The following is a 13,089-nucleotide window of genomic DNA, read 5'->3' on the forward strand; positions in this document are numbered from 1 at the left end:
GTGCGCAACCACAGAATACTTGTGCCATGGGGATGAGTCGTTTGTGTTGTGTGGTCATTACCTATAATTTCTCAAAGGGGCAACAAAAACTATGCACAATAGCTTTAAAAGCATTGAGTACTGAAATTGTATATATATATATATCCTATTAATGTGTTTTATGAAAAATAGTGCTCAGTGTAACATATAATGCTCAGTTCTTACCTTATGCATCGACTTTTGTTTTCAGGTCTCTCACCTTCATGGGTTTCTTGACCATGATTGGGACTGGATTCGGAGCCTACATCATGGCCATGGCTGCCCTCAGTCCATGCCCCCTGCTGGTCCACAGTGCCTCCGGAACGGCAGTCATAGTAAGACGTTATCTTTAAAAAAAGATTTGGACATACAGATGTTGTATTTAGACTGTGAAATATGTCATTTAATAGCAGTTCATTTTGGATCTTGTGTGCTGTCTGGTACACACTACACAAAGTACAATCTACCTGTTACAGTTACGCGTATGTTCAGTATTCTTGGGATTTGGGAGTGTTGTGTGATTGGTATGTTTTGATATCAAACTGTCTCAAGGCAATCTTATCTTACCTAAATAGACAATACTGTCAAACAATGTCTGTGGCATACACTCATCTCAGCTTTCACCATCAAAGAAGGGTTTACTCAAATGTACGTTAGCTGGTACGTAGGTTGCTTAAGAGTATAATGCTGCCCTCCATATCTGCTAGAAAATTAAACCTCATGCTGCTATGTAAATGTTAAAAAAAAAAAGTCAATGGCTCACTTACTCTTTCAAAATAAAGGCTTATAGTGCAGAAATAAGCTCTAAAATACCTTGCCAATAGCGAGTTTGCAGGGTATACTTTAGCATGTGTTGTAGGAAAAGCATATGGCTATTTTCCTTTGATGAGCACTCTATCACAGTGTACCAAAATTTGAATCCTGGTAATGCCCTAGAAACAGGGAAGACGAGGCGGAGAGGAAGAGGTGTACTGTGAAGCTAAGAGTGTTGACAACTGTGAGATAATCAAAAGAGTCAACTCTTTGGTTGGGCTTGGGGCTTACAAGTCATATTTTTCCAGTAATAATGGATTATATTCTCTGTTTCTCTATTGTTAATGTGTGCAATTTTGTCCTACTTGTATCACAAATAATAACCCAATCATTTCAATTTGTGTAACTTCTCTCAAGAGTTACAAAGTGCTTAACAGTAAAACAGAGCAAATAAACATGATAAAATATGTAAAATAAACATGTAAAATGAGTAGCATACAAGGAAACCTAACAGTTACAAACTTAGTTGCAATCAGATGTTTTAAGCACAAAATAATAAATTGGTGTATCAGTAAGCATGACCCACCTTCAGAGAGGAAATGGTGAACTGAGTCTTGTCCAATCTGTTAACCGTTGAAAGCCATGTTTACGTCTAATTAGGACACTTCACAAATTTGTTTGGTAACTAATATATAAAGGTACGTTGGACGGCTCCAACGTACAATTGGCAATAAAAAGTATTAGAGGGCTGTCTAAAGTACATCATCCAACCAGTCTTCAAAGTCTTATACGTTTCAATGTGAGTTGAGCACATTAAGTCTTATATATGTTTGCTACTGAATAACGAGGACTGGCTGTCAGATCAGTGTAATGCATACTATTGATCTCTCCTGTGTTGCAGGTGCTGGCCTGGGTCCTGTTTGTCCTCACTCTGTCCTACGTGAAGGTGATCATTGGGGTGATCCTGAGGGATGAGGGCCACAGTGCCCTCGTGTGGTGTGGAGCAGTAGTGCAGTTGGGCTCCATGGTTGGTGCTGTTGGCATGTTCCCATTGGTCAGTGTATATGGACTGTTCAAGTCAGGTGATGCCTGCAACACCAAATGTCCAATGTAGTAAATAAAAGTTCAAGTTTAAGTTAAACACTGCTGTACCAAACTGAAAAATAATCGGCGCTTATTTTCAATGCACTGAACTCACTGCAGTCGTTCGTTTTACATATTCCTCTTTGCGTCAACAGATCTGAGAGCTCAGCGCTATTTATTGACTTAGGGCGTGCTGTACAGCACAAGGCTCAAATTACACTAACATAATCAATGTGTCAGATCATACAGGTGTATTTTGTCTTTCTCAATTCAGAGGTCAATGCCAGATTACTTGAACCGTTAATATGATGTGAGATTATAAGAACCTACAGCACTTTTGGCTTTAAAAGGTGCCTTCCTTTGAGAAGATTTGTGCTTTGGTGTACCTGGTTGTACATTGTAACTTCCTTTGTATATGCTTCTTGTGTGGAGAAATTGTTACAATACCAAATAAAACATGTCTTATTGCTACCAAAATACGTGTATTGTACTGAACATCCCCCTTATCCTGAGCCTGCTGGGGAGGACGGCTTTATGCCCGAGGGTAGTGGGGGTACAGGGGGCAGAAAGTACCAGATCAGGGTCGGTGGTAGGGGGGAGATACAAATAGCATGAGCCTGTCTTTAAATGTCTTCTGTTGTGTGTGTTTTGGTTGAATTGGCCTGTGCATACAAATGCATGTCTACAGGGAACATATGAATGCAGAATAAAAGATGGTAATTTAATATAAAAAGACACAGAAGGTATACAGAGAAAGAAAGTAAGAGGGTAAAAAAAATGCAGAACATGGCATAAAGGAGGGTGTACTTTATTAATTCCGCGAGGGGGGAGTTTTCACTCTGTTTTGCAAGTATCCCTTGTATTGGGATTGTGTCAAGGGGACTGGTTTAGTTTATTTAACGTGTTCAAGTGCAGGGTGGGTCTCGGCACCCTAAGGCCACGGTAGCAGAAAAACACAATTGAATACATGACGGGTCTCCGGGACCCCGGAGGACCAGATGAGGCTAGTGGGATATGAATTTGAGTGCAGGACGGGTCTCTGGGACCCCGGGGGACAACACAAGGGTTTAACACACACAGGGTCCACTACACACATGCATAATGTATGAGGGGAATGTCAGAGTGAGGGGGCGTCCTCAGAGGGATAGCACCCCGGGCAGATGAGGACCCAGCGCCTTGCTCAAGGGTGCCTCGGCAATGCCCAGGAGGTGAACAGATTTAATCAAAGTTGGTGATTGTAACTGTGCAAAATCAAAGGAATATTTCATCGTATACTTTTCCAGTTAGTAGTCTGTCCAAACTCTAATAAATCTAAACAAATCATATCTATAAAATGCAATAGTTAGCATTTTTCTACATACAAGATGAAAGGTAAGATTAACTCATTTGAACTCAAAACTTCAGTAATGACTTTGGGTGATTTCAAGGTGTCATAGGTTAGCATGGCAGTGCACAGCTGTGAATAATAATAAAAAGACGAGACAGGTAAATGATAGTTAAGTTAGAAAAGCTCTTTATAATAACTGAAACGCAATACGTTACTCAGGTGTGCTAATGAAAGAAATGGCTATAACAATTTATCATGAAATAAACCATCTATTTACAGTAGTTTTCAACTTTTTTACACACCATAATCAAACAAACAATTTTCGTCTGAAATATAATATTTATTGAACAATTGATCAGCATCAGAAGCCTGTACACCTTTAAAACCACCACTAGATGCCACTGTTTGATTAAAAGCTCCTAAATAAGAACCTGGAGCTGACAGGACATCTTAAGCTTCTAAATCGAAGTAGTGCTGCAGTTTATAAAAAATTGCTCAAAATGTGTTGGATCCAGTAGAGGTGGGGGAAAAAATTGATTCAGCATGGTACAGCAATATTTTCCATGACAACACTGTATCAGTGCAAGGACGCCAAGCATTGATCTTTTATTACATAAATTGCACGTAAGAATTAAACTTTTTGGTACTAGAATAATAACAACAATTCCTGTTTTGGTCCACTAGATGGAAAATTGAAGTGCAAGTATATTTTATTGGGACATAAGTATCCTGATAATATCGTATCTTGAGGCCTCTGGTGATTACAAACAACCCAGGATCCAGTCACACTCGCCAAAGCTGCAGTAAGAAAATATTGTATAAAATGGATTGTGGATGTGCTCTGAATTATACAAAACTTCATACCCATTGCAGTTGAAAAACCAAGCATAAACATTTACTTCTCGGTCTTTGCCTTCACAACGTGTCTTTTCCAAAAGAATATTGCTCAACCTCAGTTTGGACAGTGATGCATGTCTCTGGAGAGTCTGCCCAGCTCACCACATCTGCATCATATCCTCCTAAAACACTAAATCAAAGATTGTCTTATCCACGTAAGTGTATTAGTGTGTGTGTTTTTGTGTGTGTGCGTGTGCATGTGTGTGTGTGTGTGTGTCTGTGTGTGTGTGTGTGTGTGTGTGTGTGTGTGTGTGTGTTTATCCTTCTTCTTCCACTCCACAGGGACAAACAGGGTTGAAGAACTCATGTCCAGTCAGAGTCTGAGTCACATCCCAGGGATTCCTCTCAGAGAACATCTGGGGTCATCATTGGGTGTCTCACACTTCACCTGTTTGGAATGATTTGGGCAATAGGTTAAGTTTGGGGATACGTTCAACATTAGGTCAATTTTTTTTTGCATGTTTTTTTTTCTGAAACAGTCTGGTAACATTGAATGCACTGAGATCCAGACAGGTGGACAGTCTGGCCAACATGAGAGAGAGTAAGAGTCTTCCTTATCGTTCTGCCTGACTCTCTCCGTCTCTCCTTCAGTCCAACTATTTTGATATCTCCTTTTCCCCAAGCTCCTCTGTCTTCCTCGATTCATGCATATGGCAGACTTTGTGACCGTAATTTCAATTTAAAACACATGAGGGGAAATCCTAGCCCCCGCTGCTCTTTAATGGGCCGTCATGGGATTGGAGTATGCTGAGAATGATTGAATTTTGTGAGAAGGCCAGGAATGATCACGTCTCGCCTTCCGTTATGCAATCGACCATTCCCCTCTCACAACGCGACGTCTGGTAAAACCTGGAGGGGGGGGGGGGGGGGCTAAAAGCTGGAAACCTTAACATCTAGGCCAAACGACAGAAAAATATGTGTTCTTCTAGATGACTTCAAGACTGTATAAAAGTGAAACTTAGCCATCACATATAAACAGAGCCCAATGAGATGTGATCAAAGGCAGAGATGTTGAATTGGAGCGGCTTTTAATGGTTGTAAATGAGTCTTTTTACGCTGTAATGCATGACATCCTATATTTCCTCACTGACGGAAACATATGGATCCCATACAAAGCCTTCCATACTGTTTTATTTATATGATTGTGTCATGTCTGTTTTTTCCTTGACACACTCCATCTGCTTGGCCCATTTGACAATGTCAAGATAAAAAGTCTCACTGAAATTACCACTTTGTGCAAACTTTTTCACACCCACTGTGTGGGATTACACCCCCGCGATATATATCCTTTCAATGAAGCAACAGAGAATACCTTTCCCGTTATGTCCATTATATTCAAATGGGCTGGGCTTTTTTCTTTTTTCTTCTTCTCAACAAGACATAAAGTAATCAAAAGTTAAAAGCAAACACTCAAGGAGGCACTTAGCAAAAAAGAAAAGCTTTTATGATAAAACATTCATATACAGTGCAGGAGACAGGTAATCTTTGAGGATGATAGGGTTGTCTTGTGGTCAGTTTCAGTATAGTACGGCTTGGGGAGTCTTGTAGATGAACGCGCCTAATAACATCCCCGCCCACCCATCATCCAGTGGAGGATCCAGGCAGAAGAACTAATACCTGAGTGTGTTTCCACAGTGGTGTGAAGTAGGCCTTAAAGAGCTGTTGAAGGCTGCAGTAAAGTAGAGTTTACCTTGACAGACTGATGACAGCTAAGACTGGCTGAGATGCACACATATAACAATACATAATTACATACATACATACATTTACCCATACTAAAATAAAGACTAAATAATGTGCAATCAGTGTTTTTGTACTATACACACATAGGATACAAAACTGAACACCTACACTTAAAAAAAGATTTCTTGGGAGCTCCAAGATGAAAGATCACTTTTTTTGCTAGTCCTTTGCCAAAGGCTTTCAAATTGATGTGATAAACATGCTGCGGGTGCAGATAACACATCTTTCTCTACTAAAAGTTCATTTGGAAAAAGTTATACTTCCACATTTTTGGAAATGCTTTCTCGCAAAGACAAGAGCTCCAACCAAAACAGCAATGGCGGCTCCTAAAAGGTTCAGTGTAGATGCTGCAACAGCCTCAGCTGTTTCAGCACTAAAGCACATTTCTTCATTGAAAGAAGAGAAAAGAACCGCACTGAATGATTTTCTCATTGGAAAATACGTTTTTTTGCTTTTCTCTTGGCTGGCTTGGACAGTAGTTTGATAGACAGTCCCTAACCTGCCAGGTAGGTTTTTAAAGTGCCTTCCCTTTTCCAAAACAACTTTTGATGTTCCACCAAAAGAAGTTCCTTCCCGAGGCTATTTTGCAGAGGCACCGTTACCCCATCCGGTGCTTAGCATGTATTTTGTGACCTTTGGACAGAGCTAGGCTAGCTGTTTCCCCATGTTTCTAGTCTTTGTGCTAAGCTAAGCTAAACTGGCTGCTAGCTCTCGTCTCATACTCATTCAGTGATACAGGTCTTCTGATCAAACTCTCAGGAACAAAGCAAGCAAGCAAGCTATTTACCAAAATGTCAAACAATTGGTTTGAAAACTTAAAAGTTAAAAAAGCATACCCAAAATCAAAGCTATAGCTTCTGTAACATAGTCTATTATGCTAAATCAATATTTATAGACCACATGGAATTTGTGGTTAGACATTTAATAACAATTCCTCCTCCTATTGGACAAATCATAACCAACCCACTAAAAAGAGAGAAATAACTGAAGCAGGACCCCCACTCCTTCATGTCGGGAAGTCAGTTTGCATTGGTTGCATGTGGGGTCAGCTTTAGGTCATGCTGGGCATCCATTAGTGGACTTATTTAGAGTATTATTCCTTTAAGAGGAGTGATTGGCCAGCAAAGACAAAGAATCATTACCTTTGCCCGCCCCCTCCCTGCCAGCAGTCAATAATGAGGGATCATTAAAATGAATAGATGGACATTCCCCTTTTCTCCGGATCCTTATTGCAAAATCAGTGTCAGGGGAAATGAAGATTGAGCTTGGAGAAGGCGTCTAAAAGCCTTACAGTGATTGTCGTGAACTCATCTCCAGTGCCAGGCTCCTTTATCTACTGTAAGAGTCTGCACCTGCCTGAACTCTTGACTAGCAAGGGCTTTTACTGTAGCCCATTAGGAGCATCCCTAATGTGTGCTACAATGTACTTTAACATAAACATTCTGCATACATACCGAAACATTTACAGCAAACAATGGAAGAATGATTGCTCGGGATGTCCTGGAGTATTTTTCGATGTAGAAAAAGAGCTCTTAGAGTGATGCAGAAAGGGATATTGAATGGATCGTCTGTGATGTGGAGATAAGAGAACTCATGTTGTGATCATATAAACAGACTCTTAAAGACAATTCTCACTTTTCACATTTCTTAAGCTCAAACAGCTGTCCCGCCGCTAAATTTTTTTAAACAAATCCTTGCACAACATTTCACGCATCACAAAAGAGAGAGCGAATCAAGCTGAATGATTGCAGATGGAGAATAAAAGAAGGCACCAGATTTTCCAGGCCCCATCTGGTTGCTTTTCAGAGGGTCTTTTAAAGTGTCTTTTAAAAAGGTGATTTGTCTTTGGGTCTGCAACGATGTGACTGTGTCAACGGGTCATCTGCTGGGTCCTGTCACGTGTGAAACGGTCCCATGGAAGGGCTCCACGTACACCTGTGGAGCCCCAGCAACCCCACCCTAAACAGATTTGAAAAACACATGTAAACACATGCTTGAATCCCCGAACACATGGTCCTCATCAACTTTCTTTATCACGCCTAAGGTAATTGATAAGACGGCCTGTTTATAGTCATCTGACACGTCTCTGGAGAGAGAAAAAAAAAATCACAAAACCTGACTCAAGGGACCAAAAAAGATCAAATGTAGGAAAGACTTATAGAACTATCAAAGCTTTCTTAGTATGGTCAAGCAATTATCTCTTAAAGCATCTCTTAAAGCCACCCCCATGTTTCTCTCAACATGCCCTTCATAACAGAGGTAGAATGTGGATTTACTGCTTGCAGATGGCCCAAGAGAGAAAAGACGCAGGAGCTCCAGTGCTGTGCTTATGCACTCACTTTATAAAAGCCCAAATCAAGAGCTCTGTGGGAATACAACGGAGGAGGAAACAGGGCTGTAAAGACGCTATTAATCCGTGCAATGAAACTTCTAAGTCGTGCCCTCTGTCAGGTGCTGTGAGCATGTGGACCCTGGGGAGAAAAAGGCACGCGTTGCCATCATTACGGTCAGGGAAGGCTTTTTATGTGCTGTTGGTTCAACTGCGGGGATGCTGTGGCCCTTGAATGGCTGTCTGTCACTCAGCCTTCCTGTGTCATCTGTCAGCAAGTCATTCGATCATTTGGTCGGTCAACAAGCCAAAATTTCATCTGCAGTTGCAGTATCACTGTACATGAGACAGCTGTATGTAAATAAAGGATTTATGTGTACCTACACATTTCTGATGTCAAATAACAAAATCAAGCTATTTCTTCTGGTTTGCATTAGATAACAATTGTAAACAGGAAATGCATTTCCTGCAGAATTTGATTGTGAATGCTATTGTGAAAACCTAAATTGATAAAGCTAAACTGAATTGAAGGTATGATTGTATAAGAAGGTGAAGTAGTGAGAATAGTTGGAAAAGTGAGAATGGTTTTAATTAGTGTGAATATCATTGAAGTTTTGAATGTTACCACTGATGTATAAAACATAAGTGGAATATATCGAGGTGGTCAGGATAACTCGGTTGGAAGAGCAGGTGCGCATACGTAAAGGTCGAGGGTTTGAGTCTGACCTGTGACAATTTCTTGCATGTCTTTGCCGTCTCTCTCCCCTTTCATCTAGTTGTCCTATCCATTAAAGGCGAAAATGCACGCAAAATAATCTTTAAAAAATACATTTAAAGTTCATATTTTAAGTTGTAGGATGCGTGGAAATGGTTCTAATTAATAAGAATGCCTCAAAGACAACTGAAAAATACCAACATGAAAGTTTTTGTAAAAGATGCTGCTAACTGAAAGGCCAGCTTTAACTTGGGCGAAGAAGTAACTAAATGAGTACATGAGTTTGTAAAATGGTAAGTGGGTGATTAAAAAAAGTCGTAGTATGCAATGGTGAAAAAGTCATAAAAAGTCATACTATGGTATGTCGAAAGAAGTCAGAGTATGTCGGAAAAAGTCATAAAAAGTCAAAGTATATCATGCTAATCAAGTGATTAAGAAGTACCCCACCATGTGTTCCCGGATGGCTCAGCTGGTAGAGCAGGTGCCACCATATAGAGGTTTGCTCCTTGATGCGGCAGGCTTGGGTTCCCTTTGCAGCCTGTCATTCTCTCCTCTCTTTCTCCTTTCTTGTGAAAAAAAAAGGCAGAAAATACACCGAAAATAATCTTAAACAAAATAAAAAAGTAATAGCTCATCTGAAAAGGTGTGCACCCCATCTACAAGGCTACGTCCTTGCTGCAGCAGCTGCCGGTTCAATTCTGACCTGAGGCTTTTTACTGCATGTCATTCCTCCTCCCCTCTCTAGCCTTTCATGTCTAAGCTGTCATACCAAAGAAAGGCCAACTGCCTGAAAAAAATGCCTGAGACATTCTTGTCTCAGAATGTATGTCAAAATAAAACAGTACATCTTAAAAAAAGGATAAAAAAGTAATATAAAGTATGTTGAAAAAGGGATGAAAAGTCATGGTATTGTGTGCCAAACATTGCGATAACCTAAGTCATAGTATAGTATGAGTCTGGAGAACAAGCAAACTCCACACATAATTGCTGACCAAGGATAAAGTGTGCAGTGACAACTTGCTGGTGTGCTTGCCACTATGCCACCATAGAACCACAGTACAGTATTAAAGAAAAAGTGATAAAAAAGTCATAGTACAAGAAAGTCATAAAACGTCAAAGTATACTGTAGTACGTCAAAAAAGTGATAAAAAGTCCTAGTATAGTATGTGGAAAAAGTCATGATTTACTACGTTAAAAAAGGATAAAGTTGTAGTACAGTACCTAAAAAAAACACAAAATTTACAGTACAGTATCTTGAATAAAGTGATGTGAGGTCATACTACAGTATGTCGTAAATAAGTGTTAAAAAGTTACAGTATTACAAATTATAAAGAAGTCATGTAATAATATGTTGAAAACGTGAATAAAAAGTCATAGTGATCAAAAGTCATAGTATAGTATGATGAAAAAAGGGATAAATGTCATAGTATAGTATGCCAAAATGTTGAAAAAAAGATAAAGATAAATAGTATAGGTTGAAAATAATGATAAAAGTAACAGTCTATGTCAAAAAGTGATAAAAAGTCATAGTATAGAATGACTAAAAAAGTGAGATTTAGTCATATTATAGTATGTCAAAAAACTCAGAAATAATCATGGTACAGTATGTCTAAAAAGTGATACAAAAGTCATAGTACAATATGTTGAAAATGTATAAAAAGTCGAAGTCAAAAGGCATATTTTTTTTATTTTATTTTATTTTACAGACTCAAGGTCCAGATAAAAAGTACACACAACACTTTACAAGAGGGGTACAAACCAAAGGCAAACATAAATACATATGGATAAACTGACTCCCAAAAATGTCACAAAAGATACATACAACACATACAAACCTGCAAATAGCAATGGCCAGTAATTAAAACAAGTACAGGTGTGTGTTCCAGTGATTCCACAGTTTTCCCAAATATCTGATATCACCAAGCATAGCATAGCATAGTATGTCACAAAAAGTGATTAATAAGTCAAAGTATAGTATGTTGAAAAGAGTCTTGGTATACTAGGTTAAAAAAGTAATGAAAAAGTCCAAGCATGGTATGTTTGGGGACTAAACCAGGGATAAAGTGTGCAGTGACAACTTGCTTGTGTCATTTGAAGGTGAGTTTGCCATTATGCCAACATAGAGCCACAGTACAGTATGATGAAAAAAGTGATAAAAAGTCACAAGGTATCTTGTCAAAAAGGGATACAAAGTCATGGTTTAGTATGCCAAAAATAGCAATGGAAAGTCATAGTATTGTACGTCAAAAAAGTCATAGCATAGTATGTTGAAAAAAGAGATAAAGATAATTAGTATAGTTTGTCAAAAATAATGATAAAAGTCACAGTCTATGTCAAAAAGTGATAAAAAGTCATAGTATAGAATGTCCAATAAAGTGAGATCTAGTCATAGTATAGTGTGTCAAAAAAGTCCGAAATAGTCATGGTATAGTATGTCTTAAAAGTGATAAAAAGTCATAGTATAGAATGTCGAAAAAAGGTCGTTGTATACTATGCTAAAAAAGGGATACAATGTTGAAGTACAGTACCTTAAAAAAAACGAGTCATAGTATGGTATGTCAAAGAAAGTGTGGAGAACAAGCGAACTCCACACTAGTGACAACTTGCTTGTGTCATTTGCAGGTGAGCTTGCTACCATGCCAACATAGAGCCACAGTACAGTTTCATGTCAAAAATGGATAAAAAGTCATAGTTTAGTATGTCAAAAAAGTGATACAATCATCACATAGTACAGTATGTTGAATAAAGTGATAAAAAAGTCAAAGCGCAGCATGTTGAAAAAAGTGATGAGCGAGTGGCAGCAGATTATCACATCCATATATATTTCATATAGATCCAACAAACGTATCTTAACTCTATGAGGTAGAACATCAGTAGAGCTATCCCTGGTGGAGTAGCGATGAACATCTCTCACTCTGTTAAATATATGGGGACAAGGTCCTGTGTACCATGCACAGGTGAATCTGAGAGACTCAATCTCCTACTTTTAACCACCCAAAAGTCTCAAATTGAGAAGTGTCAAGATGAGATCTCATGAGTGTTCAGAATAAGCTTTATAACCCTATTTTGAGAAGTCTGAACCCTATGTTTCAGGTGCTTTAAGACACTATTGTGTCATGAGCAGCCTGCATTGTCAAAACGAGGCTGAGTTAGAGCATTAGCCAGAGTTAACATCGCTTTCTTGTCCAGAAACCTTGAGATTCTGGCCTAGAAACATCTCTTTGACTAAATGAGTTAACGTTTTTTTTAAAGTAAGTACTGTAGTACAACTAGCGGGAGAGAAGTTATAATTGAGGTGAGTTTGATGACACTACCTCATTAAATCATTAAATTAATCAAATTTAACATGTACTTTACAAAAAAATATATATGTAAAATTGTTGGCCTATATACTCCAAAGGTCAAGCAGATCAACCTTTGAAGCATTCATTGTTAAAGCATGCATAATTCACATATGATATTGTGAAGACATAAAATGCAATGATGCAAAATACTTCCACAAAGTATTTAAAAAACCTGCTTTGCTGTGTGCAGGTACTGTACTTTTGATCATCAGAAAACAGTTGCAGGTCTTTTTAATTTGATTTCAACAGATTTTGTAGCTCCATTTGCTTTCATATCATGTGTATTCCACTGCTTTGATTAGTCTCCCTGACTGACTGCTGCTTTGGTGGAAACTACGGCCCTGAGACATCTCTCCACTGTGTCAAAGGGTTTGACGCCATCAGAGGAAGACCAAGGTAAGATGACAGGGTGCCAGGAAAAAGGGGCGTGGCTGCATCTGTTAATAGCTGATTTATTTTGGACTTACCACGTCGGTCGTACAGGGGAGCACCGCCCAGGCCTGCCTTCTGTCACTATGGGGATGGGCGCTTCATAACTTTGCTGGATGGAAAAAGTGTTGAGGATGGGCAGGTGGCACACAGGAGCATGGCACGGCTCCCATGGCGATGAACTGTTTCACTCATAAATACCCGCCAATAACAATTCTAACTGGAAGCAAAGGGCTGTGTTTTTCCCTTTGCATGCATTTCTATATCAGCAGCTTTTTGCATTTTATCCTGCTGAAGAACAGTGGTTTGTATTTCACTTTGAAACCGAAATGGAAGACTAAATCTCATGATGATGATTGCTACGCCCTGCTACACCCTGTAACGCCCTGCAGTGCCCTGCTACACCCTGCTGTACCCTGTAACGCCCTGCAGTGCCCCTGCTGTACCCTGT

At 39.2% G+C, this 13,089-nt stretch overlaps 1 protein-coding gene across 3 annotated transcripts in view; it reads left to right on the forward strand.

Annotated features, from left to right (window-relative positions):
* Positions 1-2,325, forward strand: part of zgc:91890 (solute carrier family 52, riboflavin transporter, member 3-B) — a 9,644-nt gene extending 7,319 nt beyond the window's left edge. For all 3 annotated transcript variants that reach the window (XM_034874512.1, XM_034874514.1, XM_034874513.1), the window contains exons 3-4: positions 230-353; positions 1,673-2,325. In XM_034874512.1, the coding sequence (XP_034730403.1) occupies positions 230-353; positions 1,673-1,885 (337 nt within the window). In that variant the 3' untranslated portion in view covers positions 1,886-2,325. The remainder of the gene's footprint in view (positions 1-229; positions 354-1,672) is intronic.
* The last annotated feature ends 10,764 nt before the right edge of the window (positions 2,326-13,089 follow it).

This window comes from Etheostoma cragini, chromosome 6 (assembly GCF_013103735.1).
Source record: "Etheostoma cragini isolate CJK2018 chromosome 6, CSU_Ecrag_1.0, whole genome shotgun sequence".
NCBI classification, from domain to species: Eukaryota; Metazoa; Chordata; class Actinopteri; order Perciformes; family Percidae; genus Etheostoma; species Etheostoma cragini.